At 39.9% G+C, this 27,327-nt stretch overlaps 1 protein-coding gene across 1 annotated transcript in view; it reads left to right on the plus strand.

The window, feature by feature from the left end:
- Positions 1-27,327, plus strand: part of MRTFA (myocardin related transcription factor A) — a 190,628-nt gene that overhangs the window by 59,669 nt on the left and 103,632 nt on the right. Inside the window, exon 4 of the mRNA XM_036252724.1 lies at positions 9,792-10,053. Coding sequence (XP_036108617.1) covers positions 9,792-10,053 — 262 coding nt within the window. The remainder of the gene's footprint in view (positions 1-9,791; positions 10,054-27,327) is intronic.

The raw sequence follows: 27,327 nt of genomic DNA on the forward strand, positions 1-27,327 counted from the left end.
GAATATAAGCTTCTTAAAGACAAGAACTTTGTTTTATTTACTGTATTGTCCCTAGCACCCAGAAGAGTATCTGGCATGTAGTGGCTACTTAATAATATTTATTGAAACAATGAACGAAAAATAAGTGAATCCTGTCCGTCCTATCCATTTTCAGTGACTGTTTTCAAATATTAATGTTACCTATCTCTGGTAGCCTTTTTTGATATTCTCTGTATTTCTGTTTAAACATAAATGAGGCCTGACCAGTTTGGCTCAGCAGTAGAACATCGGCCTGCGGTCCAGAAAGACCCGGGTTTGGTTCCTGCTAAGGGCACGTACCGCTGTTGCAGTTTGTTCCTGGCTCTGGTTGGTTGTGAGGGTGCCCTTTCACATCAATGTTTCTCTCTCTCTCCCTCCCACTCTATCTGAACAAAAAATGGAAAAAAATGTCCTCGGTTGAGGATTAAAAACAAACAAACAAACAAACAAACAAAAAACACATAAGTGTTATATACCTGTGATAGAACCATCTTCTCTCTTTTTTTCTGAATCAGTGCTAACTTTGATTGTATATACGCTGTGGTTGCTGTGAGGGTAACATAATTAGTAAATTAGCAAATATTATTGATTTCCTATTCTGTGTCAAGTATTATATTTAGGTACTTGAGTCAAGAACACAATAGAATGGGTCCGTCCGTGTGGCTCAGTGGTTGAGCATCGATCCATGCACCAAGAGGTTGCCAGTTCGATTCCCAGTCAGGACACATGCCCAGGTTGTGGGCCTGATCCCCAGTGTGGGGAGTGCGGGAGGCAGCCAATCGATGGTCTTGCTCAATGGTTTTTTTTCTCTCTCTCTCTAAAATCAATAAAGGGGAAAAAAAACCCACAAAAAACCACAATAGAATGGAATTCCTTTCCTCAGAGAATTTACCATCTAGTGGAGGATTAATTCATTAAAACAGTAGTACAAGTAAGCAATGATAGAAGCAAAGTAAAAACTGCCAGCCCTCTTAAAGTCTTCATCTGGAACTAGCACAGCATCACTTTCACTGTACTCCATTGGTCAAAACAGTCACAGGCCAACACAGACTCAAGGGAGGGAAAATGGACTTCACCTATCAAAGGGATAGCAAATTTGTGGCCATCTTTCATGTGCTTTTCATTGTTTTGAGGTCATTTTTTATTTTTCTGTTTCTTACATTCTTGGTTTTAGATGATTTCTAAGATGAAGAGAGGGACCTTTCCTTTGCCATTTCTTTTCTTTTTTTTTATCCTCACCCGAGGACATTTTTCCTTTTTTTGTTCAGGTAGAGTGGGAGGGAGAGAGAGGAACAGAGAGAGAGAGAAACATCGACGTGAAAGGAACACATCGAGTGGTTGCCACCCGCACGACCGACCAGGGCCGGGGACAAACTGCAACCGAGGTACGCGCCCTTAGCGGGAACCGAATCCGGGTCTCTCAGGACCGCAGGCCGACGCTCTAACCGCTGAGCCAAACCGGCCAGGGCTCCTTTGCCATTTCTTGAAGTCTGAGTAGTTTTTAAGATATTTGGGAGATGATGAGGGTGATAGTGATGGAGGTAAGGGCAGCTAGTTAGCCAAGACTTGATCTTTTCCTCACCTTCTGTAGGACCTAGAGCAGTACCTAGCACACACACACACACACATATATATATATATATATATAGTAAACTCTCAGAAAATACTTGTTCTCGAATTTCTTCATTTCTGATTTTATATATATGTCTGCTTAGATAGGAAGAGTTTTAAATATTTGGTGTATATACTATGTTGAAGATAACTTGAGGAAAAGAAAAGTAAAAAAATCTGTCCAGCTAAAAAAGTTCATTGATTAACAATGATTTTTATACAGAAATTTTTTTTTACAAGAATCATAATTTGGTTGCATAAAATTAACTTTGTCATGGGTCATAATAAAGAATCTTGATAATATATACTTTTTAGCATTATCAACTGTCTGCCTGAACTCTTCCATTTCTCTAACACAGTTTGTGCTATTGCTTCTAGTTATGTGTGTGCTCAACACCAGCAGAAGGCTTGCAGCCCCAAAAGGGGGGTGGGGTGGGGTGGAGAAAAGATGAGGCAGAATCAAATCAACAAGAGAGAGAAGCAGATGGGTTGTGGGAGATGACCCTGCCCCCATGTTTTTTCGTTCTGGCTGCTACTGATCGTATGTGAATCAGCAGCCAAAAAATTGGAGTTGGTGTTCCTGTGATGAAAAAGAAAATTTGATTTTGACTCAGTAGAATTATAAATTTATTTATTTATTCATTTATTAATCCTTACCGGAGCACATTTTTGCATTTATCTTCAGATAGAGCGGGAGCGAGAGGGGGGAAGAGAGAGAAACATCGATGTGAGAGAGACACGTCGAGTGGCTGCCACCCACACAACCTCAACCTGGGCCAGGGACAAACTGCAGCTGAGGTACATGCCCTTAGTGGAAACCGAACCCAGGACTCGCTGGTCCATGGGCCAAAGCTCTAACCGCTGAGCTAGACCAGTCAGGACGAATTATAAATTTATAACACTAAAACTTGATGTAGATTTTTTCTTTTATTTTAATTACTTGTCCTTTGAAATATTTTAGAAGGTATTTTGTTTGAGATATAACTTTTTGTTGTTGTTGTTAATCCTCATCCGAGGATATTTTTTCCATTGATTTTTAGAGAGAGTGGAAGGGAGGGAGGTATGGAGACAGAAAGAAACATTGATGTGAAAGAGACATATCAATTGATTGTCTCCTGCACTTGCCCAGACTGGGGCTGGGGATTGAACCTGGAACCCTTGACTGGGAATAGAACCTTGGTGATGGGCCGATGCTCTAACCACTGAGACACAACAGCCAGCGTGAAGAATCTTATATTTTACAAAATTAAAAAATTATAAGAATGTTATCAAACATACACAAATGTAGAGAGACTAATAGTATAATGAATATTTTATAACCAGTGGTCCACTTCAACAGTTATCAACATTTGCTACCCTTTTTTTTATTTCTCTCCCATCCTCAATTTTTATGGAAGAATATTATTGTAATAGTTCGTTTTTATTTTTTAAATTTTTTCTTTATTGATTTTATTTTATTTTTAATATATATATATTTTTTATTGATTTTAGAGAGAGAGGAAGGGAGAGGGAGAGAGAGAAACATTAATGAGGCCTGGCTGGTTTAGTTCAGTGGTTGGAGCGTTGGCCCACGGTCCAGAGAGACCCAGGTTCGGTAGGGCCACGTTCCTTGGTTGTGTCCCTGGCCCTGGTTGGGGTTGTGCGGGAGTTACCACTCGATGTGTCCCTTTCATGTCGATGTTTCTCTCTCTCTCTCTCTCTCTTCCTACCACTCTATCTGAGCAAAAATGGAAAAATGTTTTCCAGTGAGGATAAAAAAAAACCATCAATGAGAAAGAACATTAATTGACCACTTCCTGCATTCCCTGCACTGGGGATTTGGCCCACAACCGGGGCATGTGCCCTGACTGGGAATCAAACTGATGACCTCTTGGTGTATGAGTCGATGCTCAACCACTGAGCCACACCGGCTGGGCAATTTTAATAGTTTAATATTAGTATTTTTAAAGGATATAATCCTAAAACTTCTGAAATCTCTAAACTAACAAGTACCACCATAGCATAAAATTTATCCAATAAAAACATGTGGTAAAGTATACATATGTATATATAAATAAATAAATTTTAAGTGATCTCTTCAAGCACTTAATGATCCTATAAATATGGAACTCAATTAGTTACTAAGCTATTACAAAAAATTCTGAATGAAATACTCCCTAAAACAGTTTTTCAAATAGCTTCTTCTTCCATTCCAGACAGTGACAGACACAATCATTTTCCAAGTCACTACAGAATTTGATATTCCTTTCTTTAATCTATTAAAAATGTATGTTTTTCTAAGAAATGTTACTTTTAACTTTTTCATTATCTCTTCCTGCCTAGCACCAGGCTTGTTGGCTTTTTTGGGGGGGCTATTTTCCACATTTTCTTTAAAAAATTATTTTCTAGTTCTGTGTATTAAGTGCATGCTAGGATTACAGACTCCTGCTGTCTAACTTTGTTTCATTAGAAAAAAATCATGATATCATGTGATGGACCTTTATTGTCTATGGTAATAGTAACACATGTGAATGTCAAATCTCTGAATCTCAGCAACAGTAATAATCAAATTCAAAAGAGGAGGTAGGTATGTTCTGAATTAGTAAAAAGTAAATTAAAGAATACTTTAAAGAATAGATAATTCTTTCAAGCTTGATGAATAATGTGGGTTAGCTTAGTAAATTATTATTATTTTTTAAATTTTATTTTATTTTTTCCATCACCATTTACACCCTCTATGCCTTCTTCCACCTTCACCCAACCCCTGCCACCCCCCCCACTGCAATCACCATACTGTTTTCTATGTCCCTGAATTCTCTCCTTTTTTTCTTTTTTGCTCAATTCCTCCACCCTCCCAACCCCCTCCACTCCCCAGAGCTGTCTTCCTGCTCTCTATCTATGAGTCTGTCTCTAAGTAAATAATGTTTTAAAGAAGAGATCTTGCCAGGCCATTTAAAAATTATTGTGTTAAAAAAAAAACCATAAAGCATAAATTTACCATCTCAACTATTTTTAAGTACACAGCTCTGTAGTGTTAAGTATATTCACATTGTTGTACAACAGGTGTCTAGAACTTTTCATCTTGTAAAACGGAAACTCTATACCTAGTAAATACTGTTGCCAGGCAGTTTTTAAAGAAAAACTAGCTCATTTGAAATGAGAAATATTCATTTACATATTAACATTAAATGTGTTTGTTAGTCACTTTTGTAATCATGTAAATAATGAATTACGAGGCAGTAATTTAGTTTTTCTCTTAATCTGATAGACACTATAAAATTGCTGGCACTCTTTTATTTGATCCCCCCCCCCACGCACCCCAAGTAGCACAAATTTTACTTAATTTCAGACTAAGTTACAGTACCACAGATATCAGTTAAGTCTGAAATAATGGGGTTTTGCTGTTTGGATAAGAACTTTATATATGAAATTGTGATTCTAACCAAACAGTTTAACTAGCGTACTGAAATGCTGGTTCCTTTCCTTGAGTTTTTCAAACATTATTTTCAATGTTTCTGTATCTTTTTTTTTTTTAATTGTCACCTGAGGATATTTTTCCATTTATCTTCAGATAGAGTGGAAGGGAAGGAGAGACTGAGGGAGGGAAGCAGAGAGAGTGAGTGAGTAAGAGAGAGAGAGAGAGAAAGAGAAACATTGATGTGAGAGGGACACATCAACTGGTTGCCTCCCACTGGGGCCGGAGACCGAACTGCAGCTGAGGTATGTGCCCTTGACCAGAATTTAACCCATGACTCTTTGGTCCAGGGATTGATGCTCTAACCACTGAGCAAGAATGGCCAAGGCAGCATTTCTGTATCTTTCATGTAGTCTTCCTATTATTATTCAGATTTTCCTCAATATCTGCCTGTCTTGGATCCCAGATTATCTTTCTGTATCTTTCATTGCTTCTGTCTTTCTTTAGACAAGTATTTATTGAGTGCCAGTTAATGTGTAAATACTTTTACTGCAGAGTCTCTCTACAGTTCTTACTATCTCAGTTAAACTCAGTTTTCTAATGAGGGGAATGAACTCATATAATCCATGATTGAATAAATTTCCCCCCAGATTCATTGAGATATAATTGACATACAGTAGTGTATAAGGCATACGACATAATGACTTGACATACATATATTGTGAATGATTACCACAGTAAGTTTAGTTAACATCTATCAATTCGTATAGATACAAAAAAACCCCCCCAAAACCCCCCCTTTTTTTTTTCTTCTTGTGATGAGAACTCTTAGGATTTATCTTAATAACTTTCAGATATAGCATACAGCCTGATGTAATGTTGTACATTACATCCCCGGATCTTATTTATTTTATAAACTGGAAGCTTGTACCTTTGACCACTATCATCCAGTTTTCCCACTCCTCGCCTCTGGTACCCACAAATCTGAGCTCTATTTTTTTGAGTTTGAGGTTTTTTTGGGGGAGGGGAGTGTTTTTGTTTTGATTCCACATATAAGGGAGATATTATTTGTCTGTCTTTGTCAGACTTATTTCACTTAGGATAATGACCTCAAGGTCCATCCATATAGTCGAAAATGGGAAGATTTCCTTTTTTTTTTTTTTAATGGCTGGATAATATTCCATTGAATATTAACAGCTCTTTATTGAAAACCTGTTACTTTATGTAAAACCATCTTTCCTAGGTCTTAGGGCTGATATTTGATACTGTGCTCCTACAACTCACTTAAAAGTTTTTTTGTTTTTTTTTAAACAACATCTAAGTGCCATCATCTGTGTGCACATGTGTGTGGTCACATATGAATCAGGGTGGGGGAGGGTACCAATGACTATTGTCCTAAGGAGTTCAGCTCTCAAAGGATCCTTATTGTAAAGTTGAATCTTTTTAGTTTTTTTTTGATTTGGTGGTTTTTTCATTCCTCACCTGAGGATAATTTTCTACTTATTATCAGATAGAGTGGGAGGGAGGGAGAGGAAGAGAGAGAGAGAAACATCGACCAGGGCTGGGGACAAACAGCAACTGAGGTACGTGCCCTTGACTGGAATTGAACCCGCAACTCATTTGTCCTCAGGCCGACGCTCTAACCGGTGAGCCAAACTGGCCAGGGCAAATCTTTTTAGTTTTAAAAGGCTGCTGTTAAGGAAAGGAGACATGTTCTGTCAGGATCAGTGGCAAAGAATATTGAACCAGATGGATTAATCATGTATAACAGTTGTTTTTTTACCCAGTACACACACAGACATGGCTTAAATGATGGTAAGTCATAAGTAGGATGGAAAACATTTTTTTGAAGGTTAGATTCTGGATTTTTTTAGTACACATTTGTTGGTTTTTAATTCGTAAAATCGTTCAAACCCTTAAAAAATTCATTTCCTGCCTGGCTGGTATTACTCAGTGGTTGAGCATCAACCCATGCACCAAAAGGTCATTGGTTTGATTCCTGGTCAGGGCATTGGGCGTAGGTTGTGGGCCCAATCCCCAGTGGGGGACATGCAGGAGGCAGCCAGTCGATGTTCTCACTCATTGATATTTCTCTCTCTCTCTCTCACTGTTCCTTCCTGTCTTTAAAATCAGTAAAGAAAAAATATTTTTAAAAGAATTCTTTCCCCAACATTTGCCCATACTACCTCTTAGACTGTTGAGTTCCTAAATGTTTTTTTATCCTCACCTGAGGACATTTTTTTGTGTTTTGTTTTTTTTGTTCAGGTAGAGTGGGAGGGAGAGAGAGGAAGAGAGAGAGAGAGAAACACTGACGTGAAAGTGACACATCGAGTGGTCACCACCTGCAAGACCTAACCAGGGCCGGGGACAAACTGCAACCGAGGCACAAGGCCTTAGTGGGAACCAAACCTGAGTCTCTCTGGACCGCAGGCTGACACTCTAACCGCTGAGCGAAACCGGCCAGGGCCCTAAATGTTTTCTTTTGAACTTGTCTCACTTAAGTCTTCTTCCAGCCTTTTTTTTTTGGAACAGGGTCCTTCTTAATATCTTTATTCTTTTCAGTGCTATTTCCCCCTAGTTTAATTGCTTTTATCTTGACCTTTCCAATTAATTTGCTATTTTATGAGGCATATCAACCAGAACTATACCCAGGTTTGGGCACACAGCAGCCTTACATGAAGGTAGAATGTGATGGTCTTTCTAGTTTTCAATGCCTTTTTTCATTTCATGACTTTCCAATATCTTGTTGGTTTCTTCATCTGAAACAAATTAAACTAAAGTCTTTACTAAATCTGCAGGTAGCTGACTTCTAGGTCCCCCTTTCTAAAGAACTATATAGCTTTTTCATTATAAAAGCAATATACATTTTATTACAAAAACATTATAAAAGCACACAAGTGTTTTAGAGAAAATGTGTAAACTAAAGAAAGTAAAAAGAAAAAATTTCTGTGGTCCAATCAAATTGAGTTTTGAGTTTCAGTATATTTCCTTATAGTTTTTTTTCTCTATGTAATATTTTTATATGTGAGTATGACTTTTATATATTACTTTTCTTAAAATTAACTTGAGAGAAACATTTTCCACATTTTTTTTTTTTTTTTTTTTTTAAGTCCTCACCCGCGGACATTTTTGATATCTTGTTCAGATAGAGTGGGAGGGGGAGAGAGAGGGAAAGAAACATCGACGTGAAAGGGACACATCGAGTGGCTGCCACCCACACGACCCAACCAGGGCCGGGGACAAACTGCAACCAAGGTACATGCCCTCAGCAGGAACCGAACCCGGGTCTCTCCGGACCGCAGGCCGACGCTCCAACCGCTGAGCCAAACTGGCCAGGGCCATTTTCCACATTTTTAAATAAAAATTATTCTTAACTGCATAGGATTTAGTGAAAAAAAAAATATATATATATATATATATTTTAATGTTTTTCTTGCCCTGGCCTTTGGCTCAGCAGTTAGAGTGTCGGCCCATGGACCAGAGAGACACGGCTTCGGTTCCCACTAAGGGCACGTACCTTGGTTGCAGTTTGTCCCCTCCTGCCCCGGTTGGGGTGGTGTGGGTGGCAACCAATCGATGTGTCTCTCTCACATTGATATTTCTCTCTCTCTCTTCCTCCCTCTTTCCCTCCTGCTCTATGTGAGGATAAAAAAAATGTTTTTCTTTATTGATTTTAGAGAGAGAGAGAGAAACATTGATGAGAGAGAACATCAGTTAGCTGTTTCCTGCATGCCCCCACTGGAGATTTGGCCCACAACCTGGGCATCTGCCCTGACCTGGAATTGAACTGGCAACCTCTTGGTGCATGGGTCGGTGCTCAACCACTGAGCCACACCGGCCGGGCAATAAATATATTTAAATTCACTTAATGATTAATTCCTGTGTTGAAAAAACTTCCATTTTGTAGGTACTCTTTGTCATTTTAAAAGATCTTGTCCTGCCCTGGCCGGTTTGGCTCAGCGGTTAGAGCGTCGGCCTGCGGTCCACAGAGACCTGGGTTTGGTTCCTGCTACGGGCATGTACTTCAGCTGCAGTTTGTCCCCGGCCCTGGTTGGGTTGTGTGGGTGGCGGCCACTCGATTTGTCCCTTTCACGTTGGTGTTTCTCTCTCTCCCTCCTGCTCTATCTGAATTAAAAAAAAAGATCTGGTTCTTTTTCATGTTGCCAGGTGTTTTGTTTTTAATATCCTTTGCTTGGATACTATGATTAAATATTCATGTAGGCTATTACCCGTCATCAAACAGACAGCTCTATATTTATGTTTTTTTATGGAATCTAATGGATTGGGAATTGTTTTCTTAAAGAAATTTTCTCCCCTAAAATGCGCTGGTAAAATATAATACTTTCATGCCTTGTGGATACTCACTAAGTGTTATTTCTCAGGATACTTTCCCCTAGTAATTGGAAGATAATACTGATTTTAGCTATTTATTTCTCCTTGGCCACTATTTTCTTTTATTTCATTGTGTGTGTGTGTGCGTTGCTTTTCAGTTGTATGTTGTCCTCCTGAGTGATATAGTTGAGGACAGTATCAGACCTTCAATCTCACGCGCTCCATGAGCATAGTTAATATTAATTTAATAACAATGCTGTCTTACTTTAACAAAAGTTTTTTAAAATAATGGTAGCTTGCTGGTAATATAATTTATAATATTAGTATGCAGAAATACTAATATCAAAGTATTAGTAGAGTACTAGTAAAGACTATACTAAAGAAATAGTCTCTTCACAGTGACATCCAAACTTTTTGTTTCTCCTTCCATTTCCAGGTTGTCATCACGAAAGCCAAAGTGGATTTCTCCAGTGTAGTGTGCCTGCCCCCTTCCGTCATTGCTGTGAATGGGCTGGACGGAGGAGGGGCTGGCGAAAATGATGATGAACCTGTGTTGGTGTCCCTGTCTGCGGCACCCAGCCCCCAGAGTGAAGCTGTTGCCAATGAACTGCAGGAGCTCTCCTTGCAGCCCGAGCTGACCCTAGGTCTCCACCCTGGCAGGAATCCCAATTTGCCTCCACTTAGTGAGCGGAAGAATGGTGAGTAGTCATGGAATTATTGCATTGGCTAATTTGAACCAGGGTCTTCATAAGGTTTTTACTTTATGTCTTTTAAAATTTTCTTATAATCTTACTATTTCTTGTAAAACAGAGAAGTAGTAAGTTTAGGTGATCATTGTGAACTCAACATCTTCTTCCTTGGTTATTATAATTGCTTTCTAATTTGTCTTCCTGCTTTTCTGCCACCCCCTTTCCATAAATTCATTAATTCAGGAAATATTTACTGAACATCACTGTATTATAAACTGTGCTAAAATTAGGGAGTAATTTGTGTTAAATTGTATGTGACTGTAGTGTATTTTTATTGATTTATAATCAGTCCATTTTATGAATATACTGTGATTTGTCCATTTTACTTTTGATGGATATTTGAGTTTTCATTTGTGACTATTATCAATCATTGTCCTATGAAATTCTTGTACACATCTTTTGGTGTACTTGTTGGGATTTTGATTTGAAATATATCATTTATAGGTTAATGGAGAGATAACACATTTTATTATTACTTTTTTAAAATTCTAAATTTATTGAGATTAGAGAGAGAGAGGAGAGAGAGGGAAACATCGATTTGTTCCACTTATTTATGCATTCGTTGATTGTTTCTTTATTTTAATGTTGTTGTTTTTTTATATTTTTGTTTTAGAGAGGAAAGGAGAGAGAGAGATAGAAACATTGATGTGAGAGAAGATACATCGATTGGCTGCCTCACCTGGAGGTCAAGCCCACAACCTGGGCATGTGCCCTGACCGGGAATCGAACCAAGGCTCCTCAGTCTATGGAACAATGCTCAATCCACTGAGCCACACCGACCCAGCGATTGATTGTTTCTTGTATGTACCCTGACTAGGGACTTAATCCGAAACCTTGGTGTATTGGGATGACGCTCTAACCAACTGAACTACCTGGCCAGGACCGCATTTTAATATTGTGTATTCTGAATTAGTCTTATCTCTTCAATTAGATAGGTCTCCTTTTTATTTTATTTATTTTTGTTAATCCTCATCTGAGGATATTTTTTCCATTGAACTTTTTAGAGAGTGGAAGGGAGGGGTAGGGGGAGAGAGAATGAGGGAGAGAGAAAGAGAGACACATTAATTGGTTGCCTCTTGCATGAGCCCCAACCAGGGTGGAGATAGAACCTGCAACCCAGGTATGTGCCCCTGACCGGTAATCGAACCTGAAACCCTTCAGTGTATGGGTTCTAACTACTATGCCACAGCAGCCAGGGCTAAGTAGGCCTCCTTTAATGTCTTTCCATAGAGTTTTATAATTGTATCTATAAAGGTCATGCAAATATTTTACTAGGCTTATTCCTGGATGTCTTTTTTTTTTTTGGATAGACATTATATAAGGTGTATTTTTATAAAATATTTTGGATTGTTTGGTGCTGGGGAATTGAAATACCAAAGAGTTCTCTTCAGAACTCTTGTGGCTTTTTTGTAGCTGGCATAGATGCTACTTGGCGTAGGACCCTCCACCCCCTTTCTTGCTAACTCTTGTTCAGGCATCACTCCTTTTGAAAAGCCTGCCCTAGCTTAAATTCACTGTTAGTTTCTTCTCTTTTGGTTTGCCCAGTTGCTCTTTATCATCATACTTTACCACCCTGTATTATAATTGAAACTAAAATCAGATATCGTTACACTGCTCTCAAAACCCTTTAGTGTCTTCCTATGAGGCTTATGATTAAACTGTAGTTCTTATGATGAGGTGCTGGTATCCTTTCTGACCTGATTTTTTATCTTTGTTCCCTAACTCACTCTACTCTATTTCAGCCACACTAACTTTGTTGCTGTTTCTTTCTTTTTAAATATTTTTCCATTTATTTTCAGACAGAGTGGGAGGGAGAGATAGAGAGAGAAGCATCAATGTGAGAGAGACACATAGATTGGTTGCCTCCCGCAAGACCCTAACTGGGCGGGGGACTGAACTACAACTAAGGTATGTGCCCTTGACTGGAATCAAACCTGTGACTCTTTGGTCTGCGGGCTGACACTCTAACCACTAAACCTGCCAGGGCTGTTGCTGTTTCTTGAATACATCAAGTATGCTCCTGTCCCAGGGTCTTGGTTCTTGCTGTGCCTTTACTGAAGTTTCTGCACAAATGTCATTTCCTCGGGGAGGCCTTCTTTGCCTGTTTTATAAAATAGCACTTCTTACTACTCTGTTCTGCTTTGTCTTCCAAGCACTTATTATTGTCTATACCTCCCCCCCACCCTTGGATAGTACATTCATGAGACCAGAAACTTTACTTTGCTCATGAGGGTGTATATCCAACTCTTGGCTCATAGTGGGCACCAAATAAATATCTATTGAATGAATAAATGAATGGTTTACTTATATTTTTACATCCATAGTGGGAAAGTAATGGAAACTCAAGCAGTTTTTATTTTGGGAAGTAGTGGGCACTTAAGCAGTTTTTTTGTGTGTGTTCTCTCATTCCCAATTTCTCCTTTTTACCCCTACACTGCAGAGACTTTAGCTTATTTACATATGTTAAGGGGAAAGAGTTAGTTCAAAAGGAAAAGCTGAAGACAAAAAGATGAAGGGAAACTGATACAAGATTCCTGTGGAAATAGGAGAGGGGAGAATCCAAAAGTTTTTGGCTTTATCTTGAGCAGAACTGAAGACCACCACCCCTCAAGGAGAGTAGGAATGGCAGTGAAGGTGATGATGGACAGCAAACAACAAACTTCTTATATCTTTGGCAGGAAGTGGTGAAAATTGGTGCCGACATCTGTGATGGCCTCTGTGGAGTAGAAGGTGGCTGTTGCTGTAGGGGCAGAGGTGTTGGTGTATCTTCAGCCTTTTTTTCTCAACTCTTTGGCATATAAATTAACTGAATTATTTCCCATCTTGAAAAACAACCCTCTAACCTTCCCTTAGGAATCAAGCTCCTGAAAAAGTTTACACTCCTGGTCTCTACTTTCCCACATTCAAGAGACTTCACTGCATTCTGGCTTCTGTCCCTACCTCTTTTCAGAAACTGCCATTGCCAAAGCCATTAGTGTTCTTTTCACTGTAGATCAGATAGGCACTCTTTATTCTCTTGACCTCTCTACAGCATTTGATATGGTTGGCTACTCCCTCTGACCTGAAACTTTTCCTCCGCTAACTTATGACATTACTCTCTCCTGGCTTTTTAACCTCTGTCTTTCTAACCACTGTATTTTCTGCTCAGACCTTTTGCTATCTTTCTCTACCCATCTCTTAAATTTTGTTACTTCCTAGTGTTTAACCCTAGGGCTTCTTTACTTCTTACTTTATCTATCTTTACCTTGCATGATTTTTCCCAGAACTTTGGCTTTAACCATCATCATATGCTGTTGATTCCCATCTTATACAGAGGTGGGCAAAGTAGGTTAACAACAATAATAAATACAATAATAAAAAAATATATAAATACATAAATAAAAAATACAAGAATAAACTGTTTTACGTACTCACAACTGTAAGTCTACTTTTGCCAACCCTGTACGTCTAGGCCAAGTCTTTCCTCTGAGTTCCAGACTCATGCTTGGCTGTCTCTTGAACACCTCCACTGGACCTGCCACAGAGTTAAACTCATTATTTTACCTGCACTTCCTGCTGAATTCTCCATTGTAGGAATTGGTACCACCCTCACCCAGATGATCAAACCAGGGGGCTTTGTTTCCTTCCTAAATGAAAAAGTTTTATAATCAGATAAAGTATAAGGGAAAATACAAATTCCCTGATAATTGCACAGTTCATTGATGGCCAATGGCAGCAGTTAATATATATTCTGTCAGTCTTTATTTGTTCATTTATTTGTTTAATTTATATAAATATACTGTGTATAAATTATTTTCCTAAAATATTATTTAGTGAGGTTTTTCTACATCATTCAACAGTCTTAGAAAACACTTTTTTCTGCTTGATATTTGAATTGGGTGTATATAACAGCCAGTCTACGTTTACGAGATCCTTATGTTGTTTTTATTTTTTTAAATCCTTACCCTAGGATATTTTTCCATTTATCTTCAGATAGAGAGAGAGGCAGAGAGAGAAAGAAACATCAATGTGAGAGAGAGAAATCGATTGGTTGCCTCCTGCACGACCTGGACCAGGGCCGGGAACCAAACCACAACCAACGTACGTGCCTTGACTGGAATCAAACCTGTGACACTTTGGTCTGTGCGCTGTTGCTCTTACCACTGAACCAAACTGGCCAGGGCGGTTTTTATTTTTTTATGTTGTAAATAGTACTGTGGTAAACATATAAATCTTGGTACAAATAACTGTAGGGACAGATTCCCAGAAGTAGGTAAAAAGATCTGAACATAAAGAACATTTTCTTCTTCTGATTGTATAAATAATATGTTTCATTATGAAGTTTAAAAATTTTTTAAGTCAGTATTTCCAAATAGTTCTTCAGAATATTATAACATGCAATTTTTGGAAACAATATTTTATTCCATCTCCCTTCTACCCCCTCGTCTTTCTTCACAGTCATCAGTCTGCAATGTTCATATCTACTGAATTTGTCCTTTTCTTGCCATCTTTAGAGTTGCCCTTTAGTTCAGACAGTTAATAATGTTTTACTTGGGCCTGGCCGGTGTGGCTCAGTGGTTGAGCATTGACCCATGCACCAAGACGTTGCTGGTTCGATTCCCGGTCAGGGCACATGCCCAGGTTGTGGGCCCAATCTCCGGTGGGGGGCATGCAGGAGGCAGCCAGTTGATGTTCTCGCTCATTGGTGTTTCTGTCTCTCTTTCTCTCCCTTCCTGTCTCTCTAAAATTAAAAAAAAAAAAGTTTTACTTGGCTCAGTTGATGTAGCTCAGTTGATTGAGCATTGTCCCATGCACCAGGAGGTTGAAGGCTTGATCCCCAGTAGGGGGCATGCAGGAGGCAGCCGGTTGGTGCTTCTCTCTCATTGATGTTTCTCTCCCTTTCCCTTTCTTTCTCTGAAATCAATAAAACCATGCTTAAAAAAAATAATGTGCCCTGGCCGGTTTGGCTCAGTGGTTAGAGCATCGGCCTGCGGTTCAGAGAGACCTGGGTTCGGTTCCCGCTAAGGGCACGTACCTCGGTTGCAGTTTATCTCCAGCCCTGGTTGGGTTGTGCGGGTAGCAACCACTCGATGTGTCCCTTTCACGTCGATGTTTCTCTCTCTCCCTTCTTCTCTCTTCGTCCCACTCTATCTGAACAAAAAATGAAAGAAAAAAAAAATGTCCTCGGGTAAAGATTAAAAAATAATAATAATGTTTGCCCTGGCCAGTTTGACTCAGCATTTAAAGCAGTGGTTCAAAACTTGCGGGTTGCGACCCCTTTGGGGGGTCAAACAACCCTTTCACAGGGGTCGCCTAAGACCATGGGAAAACATATTTCTGATGGTCTTAGGAACCAAGACACTGCTCCTCTATCTGTTTCCAGGTGGGTCCGCCCACATGCAGATACACCCACATTCAACATGAGGAACTGTATTGAAGGGTCATGGAATTAGGAAGGTTGAGAACCAGTGAGTTAGAGGGTCTGCTCAAGGACTGAAGGGTCATAAGTTTGATTTCTGGTCAAAGGCATGTACCTAGGTGGCAGGTTTGATCCCTGGCCCAAGTAAGGGTTGTGCAGGAGGCAACCAATTGATATGTCTCTCTCATATGGATGTCTCTCTCTCCCTCCCTCCCTCCCTTTCACTCTATCTAAAAATCAATGGAAAAATATCCTCAGGTGAGGATTAACCAAAAATAAATAAATTAATTTTAAAAAGATAATGTTTTACTTGAATTATTGTGATGTCCTTCTAACTGGTCTCCCTTGTTTCTAATCTTGTCCCTATGGCTACTAGAATGATCTTTCTAAGTCATAAATGTGGTTACTGCTTTCTTGCTTGGAATCACTTTGGTTTCTCAGTTCTTCCAGGATAAAGCTTGTGCTCCTCAGCATGGCAAACCAGGTCCTTCATAGTCAGTTTGTGCCCCACCCCTCATCTGTTCCCACTCATACTAAGTGATTTGGGATTCCCCATAATAGACACAAGTTCACAACTCAGTTTGTCTTGCTTCCTGTTTTTTTTCTTCCTGGAATGACCATCATCCTCTTCTGGCTGACATTTCTGTCTAGTCAAGAATCAGGGAAAAGTGTTTTCTTTAGAGCTTCTTCCTCAGACTCCCAACTTAGGTTAGGGGTGTGCTCTTTCAGTGTTTTTCCAAAGTACCCTGTGCATAATTATCTATTTATTTATTATTATATTTGACTAGAGAAGCTTTGTGAATTCAGGGGTTATGTATGTCTTATTGTGGTATCCTTAGTGGCTAGCCAGAAACTTGAGTGTGCTAATGAGTTAACTAGTGCTTGTTAAATGCAGATTCCAATTCTGTAGAGCTGAGTGAGGCCTAGATTCTAACCAGTATCCAGGTGATACCAATGCTGTTGCCACACTTTGAGTAATAAGGTCTTAGAACATAGTGTTTGATAAATGTTGGATACATGAGCAAATGAGTGAATGATGAAACTAGAACTACTAACTTACAGAAACATTGACTTTTTAGAGTTAAGCAATGAAGACAAGAAAATGATCATTGACTCTGTCACTGGACAGAAAACCCCCCCAGCAAACTTGTTTAATTCAGGGTTTAGATTATTTGGAAGAAAAACTTTCTGAATCTGTCCCTGTATAAGTGGAATGTTTGGTGGAGTAATTATTTTATTCTTTTAATTAGTGATAGAATATTTGGACCAGAAGTTTTAAGTTTTATTTTCTAAGTTGAAGAACTCTCTCTCTGTATATTTTTAAAATATTTTTCTCTATTGATTTTTAGAGAGAGGGGGAGGGAGAGGGACAGAGAGATAGAAACATCTATGAGAGAGAACATTGATTGGCCGCCTCCTGCATACCCCCAGTAGGGATCAGGCCCATAACCTGGGCATGTGCCCTGACTGGGAATTGAACCAGTGACCTCTTGGTACAAGGGTCGACGCTCAACCACTGAGCCACACCAGCTGGGCTGAACTCTCTAAATTTGAAATTTTATATATAGGCCCACTGTGTAAGACATCTGCTCTGATTGGATTAAACTTGAATGGAGGGGGCCAGGCCCTCAATGAACTTGGCATCTTTCATACCCTGAGGCAGCTTTCAAAAGAGCACAGGTTGAGCCCAGCCAGTGTGGCTCAGTGGTTGAGCACCGACCCCTGCACCAAGAGGTTGCTGGTTCGATTTCTGATCAGGACACATGCCCAGTTTGTGGGTCCAGTCCCCAGTGGGGGACATACCGGAGATGGCCAGTTGATGTTCTCTCTCATCAATGTTTCAGTCTGTCTCTCCTTCTCCTTTCCTTTCTGTCTAAAAAAAAATCAATAAAGAAAATTAAAAAAAAAAAAAAGCACAAGTTGAACATTTCTGATCTAAATTATTCATCTATTTAGTTTGAACTGTGTTTGAGCCAACCTCTTCAGATGCTAGGATGATTTCTTAACTGCCAGGATCCCCAACTTGATTAATTGGGATCATGCTTAAAAGGGAATATGGATATTGAAACCAACAGACAAACATAATGGTGTATACTACATAATTATCATTTTGGCAGGTGAAAAGAAATCTAAGAAAATGAAATTGTGTTCAACATTAGAAAGGAAATAGTGGTGATATATTGGTATTAGAACAATTCTGAAGGGAAGGAGAGGGGCTTAATAAAGAAATAACCTATAAGAAGTTTGATAACTACAGAAAACATTTTATATAGTAGAATGTATACCAGTGATCAGAAACAACTAATTGCTTAGCAGAAAATCACTAAAGTAGCTGTCAAAATGAGATTCTGTTATTATAGAGAAAATAGAAAATGTTTATCAAGTTAAGAGAATTAGGAAGTTGCAGAGTAGATGTTATCTTGGTGAAACATGCATATTGTTTTCTTTTTTATTCCATCCAGCAGCCATCAGGTGAATGTCTGGATAGGGGCAATATTAGTGTTGAGTTGCAGGGCTTTCTGGAACATAATTGTGTCTCTTCTTCCTGTCAAAAGGGGGAAAGGCTGGAAAATCATTATTGTATTTTTTTCTTTTTTTTTTTAATCCTCACCTGAGGATATTTTTCTATTTTTATTTAGATAGAGTGGGAGGGAGAGAGAGGAAGAGAGAGAGAGAGAGAGAGAGAGAGACAGAGACATCGACATCGACATCGACGTGAAAGGGACACATCCAGTGGCTGCCACTCGCATGACCCAACCAGGGCTGGGGACAAACTGCAACTGAAGTACATGCCCTTAGCGGGAACCGAATCCGGGTCTCTCTGGACCGCAGGCCGACGCTCTAACTGCTGAACCAAACCGGCCAGGGCTCATTATTGTATTTTATACTAAGTCTTCTTTGCATGCTAATTTGTAGGTAGGTAAAAGTAGGAGCAGAAATGTAAAATCCCTGAGAGGATGATAAAATTGGAAAGTGTGGTTTAGAGCAGAATGAATTCTAGAGTTAAAGGAGCTGCTTTTTTTTTTTATGGATGATGCACTGTGTGTTGAAAGGTTGCAGTGAGAAATTTATGTTTTATATCTTTTATTTAGAAGCTTATGCTATATAGAAATTCAGTGAGTTAGCAAAGGTCCTTATAGGGCAGTAGGCAGTCAAGGTCCTGATAGCTCCTTCTCCTAAACAGAGGAAGTTGGAGTCCTGATGAGAGGAGGTGCCTTTGGTTAACCCAACCCTTATTGGCCTAATTGGAAAAAGTTGATAGAGAAGTTTCAAGGTATGTACAGTTGCGCGCGTGCACACCCACACACCCACACCCCCCCACCCCACACATCCATACACATTTTTTTATCCTCACCCGAGGACATTTTTGCATTTATCTTCAGATAGAGCAGGAGGGAGAGAGGGAGGAAGAGAGAGAGAGAGAGAGAGAGAGAGAGAGAGAGAGAGAGAGAGAGAGAGAGAGAGAGAGAGAAACATCGATGTGAGAGAGACACATTGAGGGGTTGCCACCCACATGATCCCAACTGGGGCTGAGGACAAACTGCAACTGAGGCACATGCCCTTAGGGAGAACTGAACCAGGGACTCTGGTCCGTGGGCTGACGCTCTAACCGCTGAGCCAAACCGGCCAGGGCTCAAGGTACATTTTTTAATATTGCTTTTCTGTCTTCTTCTAAGCTGAGCACTTAGGTCTAAAAAATTAATTCTTCTGTGGATTCTGTTCAGCCTGAGCTTGGAGAAGCCTGGAGACACCTTGTTAATGATCTAACCCCATCCCCTTTGGCTCTAGCTAAAGGAGTTCTGGCACACATTGAATGAATGTGTCATAATGGAAAATTTAAGTTTCACTTCGCTTCTTCCTTTAATGGTGTAGTGCTCTTTGGCTGTCTTTTCCTTACATATCTCTATTCCTTCTTCATAATAATCTGATATCAGTCTTTTAAGTATGAATATGTTTCAGAACTGGCTGAGACTGCATAAGGCTATTTTCAGGAGCCTCTAGAATGGGAGCTGTTTGCTTCTTCTTCTCATTGCAAATATATGGCACTTTAGTTGTCCTGTAGGCTTTTGTGGGAAAGCCTGGGAATTTTGCCATAATTCATATTTCATGGTTTCTGTGGGAAAATGCATTCCATGTTCCAAATAATTAAATCACAAATTAACTTTTGGAATATAATCCATTTATAAGTTGGAGACTTGCTTATATCCTAAGAGATGTGCCTCTTAAAGGTTGGGAATTAATAGAGTTGTGACACAGTGAATAGTAATTACATGGAATGCATAACTCAGAAGCATTGTAGACAAAAGTTGGATAAATAAAAATTTCCAAGAGAAATTTTTTTCATTTTGGGGTTTATATGTTTGACCTTTCATTTTGTCCTTGACTTTTTTTTTTTTTTTAATTGATTTTTTGAGAGAGAGAGAGATAGAAACATTGATGAGAAAGAACATCAATTGGCCACCTCCTGCATGCCCCCCAATGGGGATTGGGCCCACAACCCAGGCATGTGTCCTGACTGGGAATTGAAGCGGCAATCTCTTGGTGCATGGGTTGATGCTCAGTTACTGAGCCACAGCAGCTGGGCTTGTCCTTGACTTTTAAAATTTTATTTCAGGACAATCATTTGTACTTTCCTGCAGTTTTACTGTTCACTGGTGTGATCACTATAGAAATTATTATTCAGCAGATACTTAAAAAGTGCCTATAGTAAATGAGACTGAGGAAGACATTGAAAGGGTAAAGAAGAAATTGTACTACAGCTACTACTAGTTTTGCCTCCTTCCCTCCTAATTCTTTATTTTATTTTTTTTATTTTTTTATTGATTAATTTTTGTTACAGATGATTCTCCTTTTTTCCCCCACTGATTCCCCCCTCCCCCTTCCCTCCCTGCCCCTTCCCCAGATTGTTGTCCATGTCCACTGTTCATGCATACATGCGTATAAGTTCTGTGGTTCATCCCTCTCCGACCTCCCCACTCCTTAGGGGATTGTCAGTCTGTACCCCGCTTCCGTGTCTCTGGGGCTACCCCATTCCTCAAACTGTTATGTTCATTATATTCCACAAATCAGTGAGATCATATGAAATTTGTCTTTCTCTGTTTGGCTTGTTTCACTTAGGATGATACTTTCCAGGTCCCTCCATGTAGTCTCAAAGGATAAGAGATCTTTCTTTCTTACCGCTGCGTAGTACTCCATTGTGTATATGTACCACAGCTTTTTGATCCATTCGTCTACTGATGGGCACTTGGCCTGTTTCCAGATCTTAGCGATTGTAAATAGTGCTGCTACAAAGATGGGGGTACATATATTCTTTCTGATTGGTGTTTTATGCTTCGTAGGGTATATTCCTAGAAGTGGGATCACTGGGTCAAATGGGAGATCAATTTTTAATTTTTTAAGGTACACCATATTGTTTTCCATAGTGGCTGCACCAGTCTGCATTCCCACCAGCAGTGTACTAGAGTCCCCTTTTCTCCACACCTTCGCCAACACTTGTTGTTTGATGATTTGTTGATGGCGGCCATTCTGACAGGTGTGAGGTGATACCTCATTGTTGTTTTGATTTGCATCTCTCTGATGATTAGTGATGGTGAACATTTCTTCATATGTCTCTTAGCCATTTGTATGTCCTGTTTGGAGAGGTGTCTATTTAGTTCCTCTGCCCATTTTTTAATTGGATTCTTTGTCTTCCTTTTGTGGAGTTGTATGAGCACTCTATATGTATTGGAAATTAACCCCTTATCTGATATATCATTGGCAATTATGCTCTCCCATACAGTGGGTAGCCTTTCCGTTTTGATGATTGTATCTTTCGCTGTGCAGAAGCTTTTGAGTTTGATGTAGTCCCATGTGTTCCTCCTAATTCTTTAATGAACAAACCATTAGCTCTTTTATCAGATCTAATAAAAATCAAATAAATTTTTTTGTTTTTACCTTTCCATTTTAGGGAACACAAACTAAATTTTGGACTAATGTTCTGTTTATGGGGGATAAGTTTTTGGGTCCTGGATAGAGGTTGAATACCAGGCAACATTTTTGAAACTATGAGATTTACCTTTTCCCTTCCCTGCTTGGTCCATCTTCCTAGGCATCCTCTTGATAGCTACCCTGTACTTCTTGTGTTCTGGTTAACAAATTCTTGGTTGGATATTAAAGCTGATGAGAACTTTGTATAGCTTGGATTTTTGCATTTTGAAGGGGGTCTTATTATTGAGAAAGTGTGTTTCTCTACCCACCAATGATTGAATAAATAAAAACTTGAAATGTCACCCACAAAAAATTGCTTATATCTACACCTATAGGAACCTTCATTTTTCGAAGCACAAATTGTTCATGAGCCAACACCTATGAATATACTTGGAGAACAATAGAACAGAGTATTTGAAACTAGGCTGCAAAGCTGAAAAGTTTCTTTATACAAATCACATTCCTTGCAATTAGATTGAAAATATATATATATATTATATATATAAAAATATATATATTTTTACCATTCACATATTTATTTTTATTTTTGGGGGGAGGAGGGGAGATAATAAACATATATACAGAAAAGTACATAAATCATATGGTAGTTTACAGAATAATCACAAAGCAAAGAGCTGTGTAAGCACTACTCAGCCCGCAGTTGCTCATTGTGAGCCCCAAGGAAGCCTCCCATGTGTTCCTTTTTTATTACAACCACATCTCTTCTTCAGGAGTGACTGCTATTCTTTATTATTATTATTTTTTTGTACAGAGTGGGAGGGAGAGAGGAAGAGAGAGAGAGGGAAACACCGATGTGAAAGGGACACATCGAGTGGCTGCCATCCACACGACCAACCAGGGCCGGGGACAAACTGCAACCGAGGTACATGCCCTTAGCGGGAACCGAACCCGGGTCTCTCAGGACCGCAGGCGGACGCTCTAACCGCTGAGCCAAACCGGCCAGGGCGTGACTGCTATTCTTGACAATCATTTGTTTTACATGCTATATTTTTATTCCTAAACAATATAGTTTAGTTGAAGTTTATATGAATGAATCTGTATTCTTCTTTTGCTCAACATATGTGGTATTCGTTCATATATATAGCTTTAGTTCCTCCATTTTCATTACTGTATAGTAGATGCTCCCATGAAAAATTACTCCATACTTTTATAAAAATCCATTTTGTTGGTGAACATTTTGGGTTGTTGCCAGGTTTAGGTTATTACACATTGCTGTGAATGTTTTTCATGTATACTGGTACATGAATACAGGCCTTTATACATAGGAATGGAAATTCCCACTATATATCTACAAATGTAAAGTTATTAGGTAAAACTAACCGTTTTCCAAAGTTGTACCAGTTTATATACCCTCCAGCAGTATATGAAAGTTCCCGCTGCTCCATATCCTTGACAACACTTGGTGGAATCATTAGATTTTTTAATGATTACTACTCTGGTAATTATATAAAGGTATCGTATGACATTCTTGATTTTCAAAATGCTGGTTTCTAATGAGGTTAGATACCTCTTCTATTAATTGGCCATTTGGATTTCTTCTTTTGTGAAGTGCTTAGTGAAATCTTTTGCCTATTTTTCTACTGTTGTCATTTTTTTCTTGTCAACTAATACCTGCACCTGCACTTAGTCTTTTTATTTTTTAATTAAAAAAAATTTTGTTTTCCCACCCTGGCCAGTTTGGCTCAGCGGTTAGAGCGTTGGCCTGCGGTCCGGAGAGACCCGGGTTCGGTTCCCGCTAAGGGCACGTACTTCGGTTGCAGTTTGTCCCCGGCCCTGGTTGGTCGTGCGGGTGGCAGCCACTCGATGTGTCCCTTCACGTCGATATTTCTCACTCTCTCTCCCTTCCTCTCTCTCCCTCCCACTCTATCTGTACAAAAAATGGAAAAATATCCTCGGGTGAGGATAAAAAAAAAAAAAAATTTTGTTTTCCCTTTATTGATTTTACACAGAGAGGAGAGAGAGATAGAAACATCAGTGAGTGAGAACATCAATTGGCCACCTCCTGCATGTCCCCCACTGGGGATTGGGCCCACAACCTGGGCATGTGTCTTGACCGGGAATTGAACCGGTGACCTCTTGGTGCATGGGTCCATGCTCAACCACTGAGCCACACTAGCCAGACATCTCACAGTCTTAATAACGGTAACTGTAATAAGCCCTGTTACATGGGAGAAGTAAGTCCTCCCACCTTTTTCTTTTCCAAGAGTGTCTTTTCATATGGATTTTAAAATTACTGTGGGATTTTGATTGGGATTACATTAACTCTATAAAACAATTTGTGGAGAATTAACATCTATAGAATATTGTACTGTGAATGTGGTATATTCCTTCATTTATTTAGATTTTCAGTATGATCTTGTGGTTTTATAATTTTTTTGTGTGGTGGTCTTATACATCTTTTATTAAATTTATTTTTAGAGGTTTTATATATTTTAATGCCATTGTGTTATTTTTTAAAATTTACTTTCTAACTGTTTTTGCTGATCCCAAATATATTTCTGAAACAAAATATAGTTATCTGCTATGCTTGTTGGGATGGGCAGAGTTATGTAAAGAGAGGTAAGGAGAGAGTAGAAGTGATAAGGAAATGCTTGATTCCCTTTCAAAGGCTTTTTGTTCCATTGTAAAACCTAGGAAGTACTCATTTGTTTTCCACACGTGTAGTCTGTAGAAGAAAGGGCAGATTATGTAGTTGTCTTTTTTCTGTAAGGGTACACATTGCATCCTTTTATGCTTTAGTATTACACAGGAGGTACTAATTAACTGCAGGGGAAAGGAAAGAGCTTTGTTATTTATTTATGCTCTTTGGGAAGCTTGGTTGTCAAGGATTTTGTAGATTTGGTCTCTTAGCCAATATGAAAAATGCCCAAATCTTAAGTGTCAACTCACTGATTCTGTTTATAATGTGATTTGGAGAATTTCATAACCTACCTCATCTCAGTACTTAAAGATAATCAATTTCCTGTTCTCATGTATTTGTCAAATGTGCTAGATTCCTAGGGAACAGATACCACGTAGACTCTCCCTCTTTAAAAAACAAAACAAACAAAAACCTCCCATTGGATTTCATCTTTCAGAGAAAATTGCTATAGTATATATGGTTTATTTCCCTCTAGTCTTCTTCCAAATGTATATATTAAAATAACTGAGCCCTGGCCGGTTTTGCTCAGTGATTAGAGTGTCGGCCTGCGGTCCAGAGAGACCTGGGTTCGGTTCCTGCCAAGGGCATGTACCTTGGTTGCAGTTTGTCCCCGGCCCTGGTTGGGTGTGCGGGTGGCAGCCATTCGATGTTAATGTCCCTTTCATGTCGATGTTTCTCTCTCTCTCTCTCTCTCTCTCCCCCTCCCGCTCTGTCTGAACAAAAATGGAAAAGTGTCCTCGGGTGAGGATAAAAAATAAAAATAAAAAAAATAACTGAGCTACTCTGGCCAGTTTGTCTCAGTGGTTAGAGCATGGAGAGTCTTGGGTTCGATTCCCAGTCAAGGACATGTTCCTTGGTTACAGGTTTGATCTCCGGCCTGGTTGGGGTTGTGTGGGAGGCAACCAATCAATGTGCCTCTCTCACATCAATGTTTTTCTCTCTCTCTCTTCCCCTCCCTACCTTCTACTCTGAAATCAGTGGAAAAATATCTTCAAGTGAGGAATTAAGAAAAACCAAAAGAGCCCGGCCTGTATGGCTCAGTGGTGGAGCACTGACCCATGCACCAACAGGTGGTTGGTTTGATTCCCGGTCAGGGCACATGCCCAATTGTGGGCTTGAGTCTCAGTAGGAGGCGTGCAGGAGGCAGTCGATGGATGATTCGCTTTCACATTAATCTTTCTATCTCTTTCTCCCTCTCCCTTCCTCTCTCAAATCAATAAAAATATATTAAAAAAAAAAAAAAGTGAGCTGCCCCTACTTGACTAGGACATGGAGTGGCCTCCCTCAGTCTCCTTTACAAATGTGTTGTGTGGCCTAGCACCCCCATTTCTACCACCCATGATTGCATGCCAAGGCTGTGGCACAAGGGGTCGCTGCCAAGGTTTCCACCAGTCCACAAGCAAGAGCATGGCAGCCATCCAGCTCACTCATGGCCACCCAGCAACTACTACTGGCACCGCCTGGGTTCCAGTTCCAGTAACAGCTCCTGTGGAAGTGTGGAGTACTGTGGGGAAACCATCCCCCACTACTCTGGTCTCTTCAAGGCTGACCCGGATCACTGGTGGGCAAACTTCTTTTTTGGAAGTTCGCTCTCTCGTTTATGGCCACAGTGTTGGAGTCTCTAGAGCACTTGGAATCTCCCCAGGCCTCCAGCAGCGTGATCACCTATGACCTGGCTCAGGAAGCAGCCTGGCGGCCAGCCCAGCAGAGCTAATGCTGGGCCCCCATCCTGAGTGGTCACCACCAGACTTCCAGAAGCGCTTCCCTTCCTCCTTTACTCCCTTTCCCCTTTCTCACCCACCCTATAGACTAGGCAGGCTGCAGCAAGCAGAAGCAGTGGAGTTCTTTTATAGCAAAACAACAAAGCACCAAGAAGGAAGTTGAGAGAGCCTCTCTCTTTTACTACCCAAGCCACACACAAGCCTTCCTGACACCCAGTAACCATGCACCTTGCACCAAGTGGAAAATAAATGACAAGCAGCCAAAAAACAAAAACCAAAAAAACAGCTACTGAGCTAATACTATGCTTTTTTCATTTAGCATTATAGAATTTAAGATTTTTCAGATCTCACTGAAAGTTTTATAAGTAGCCTTTTTAATGAATATATGATATTCCATTCTATGCCATCATTTGTTTAATCTTCCCTGCCCCCTGCCCCTACATTTGAATCATTTTCTGGTTTTCGGACTGAGACATAATTTTTTTTTTTTTTTCATCCTCACCCGAGGACATCTTTTTTATTTTTTGTTCAGATAGAGTGGGAGGGAGGGAGGGAAGGAGGGAGAGAGAGAGAGAGAGAGAGAGAGAGAGAGAGAGAGAGAGAAACATTGATGTGAAAGGGACACATCGTGTGGTCGCCACCCGCATGACCCAACCAGGGCCGGGGACACACTGCAACCGAGGTACCTACCCTTAGTGGGAACCGAACCTGGGTCTCTGGACCGCAGGTCGATGCTCCAACCACTGAGCCAAACCGGCCAGGGAGAGACAAACATTTGATGAACATCTTTTGAAGCTTTTTTTTTTTTTTTTATGTTGGATTATTTCCTTAGAAGTAGAAATATTAGCTTAAAGAATTTGACCATTTTAACCTTGCAAATTTATTCAGTGACTGATGAGCACCATCTGTGTTCTAAGCGTTGGAGACACAGTAAGGCACAAGACAGATAATGTTCTCATTGTCATGGAACTTACATTAGTGAAAGAAAGAATAAACAAAGATTTATATAAGCCAATTCACAGTTAAAACTTTGGTAAGTGCTTGGGTGGGGGGAAGAGCATAAGATGTTATAACAGATTTAATAGTGATGGTTCTGCCCTGGTTGGTTTGGCTCAGTGGTTAGAGTGTCGGCCTGTGGTCCAGAAGAGACCTGGGTTCGGTTCCCACTAAGGGCATGAACCTCGGTTGCAGTTTGTCCCCAGCCCTGGTTGGTTGTGCGGGTGGCAGCCACTCAGTGTGTCCCTTTCACTTCGATGTTTCTCTCTTTCTCTTCCTCTCTCTCCCTCCCACTCTGTCTGAACAAAAAAAATGGAAAAATGTCCTCGGGTGAGGATTTAAAAAAAAAAAGTGATGGTTCTAATTTAGATGGTGGAATGTTGGTCAGGAAAGTCCTCTTGAGGGAGGAGACATTTAAGCTGACAACCAAAGCACAAGTAGTGATTGACAAGAGACTAGCATGTGTTAAGGTGGGGGGA

Source organism: Molossus molossus, unplaced genomic scaffold (genome assembly GCF_014108415.1).
Source record: "Molossus molossus isolate mMolMol1 unplaced genomic scaffold, mMolMol1.p scaffold_m16_p_10, whole genome shotgun sequence".
In the NCBI taxonomy this organism is placed as follows: domain Eukaryota; kingdom Metazoa; phylum Chordata; class Mammalia; order Chiroptera; family Molossidae; genus Molossus; species Molossus molossus.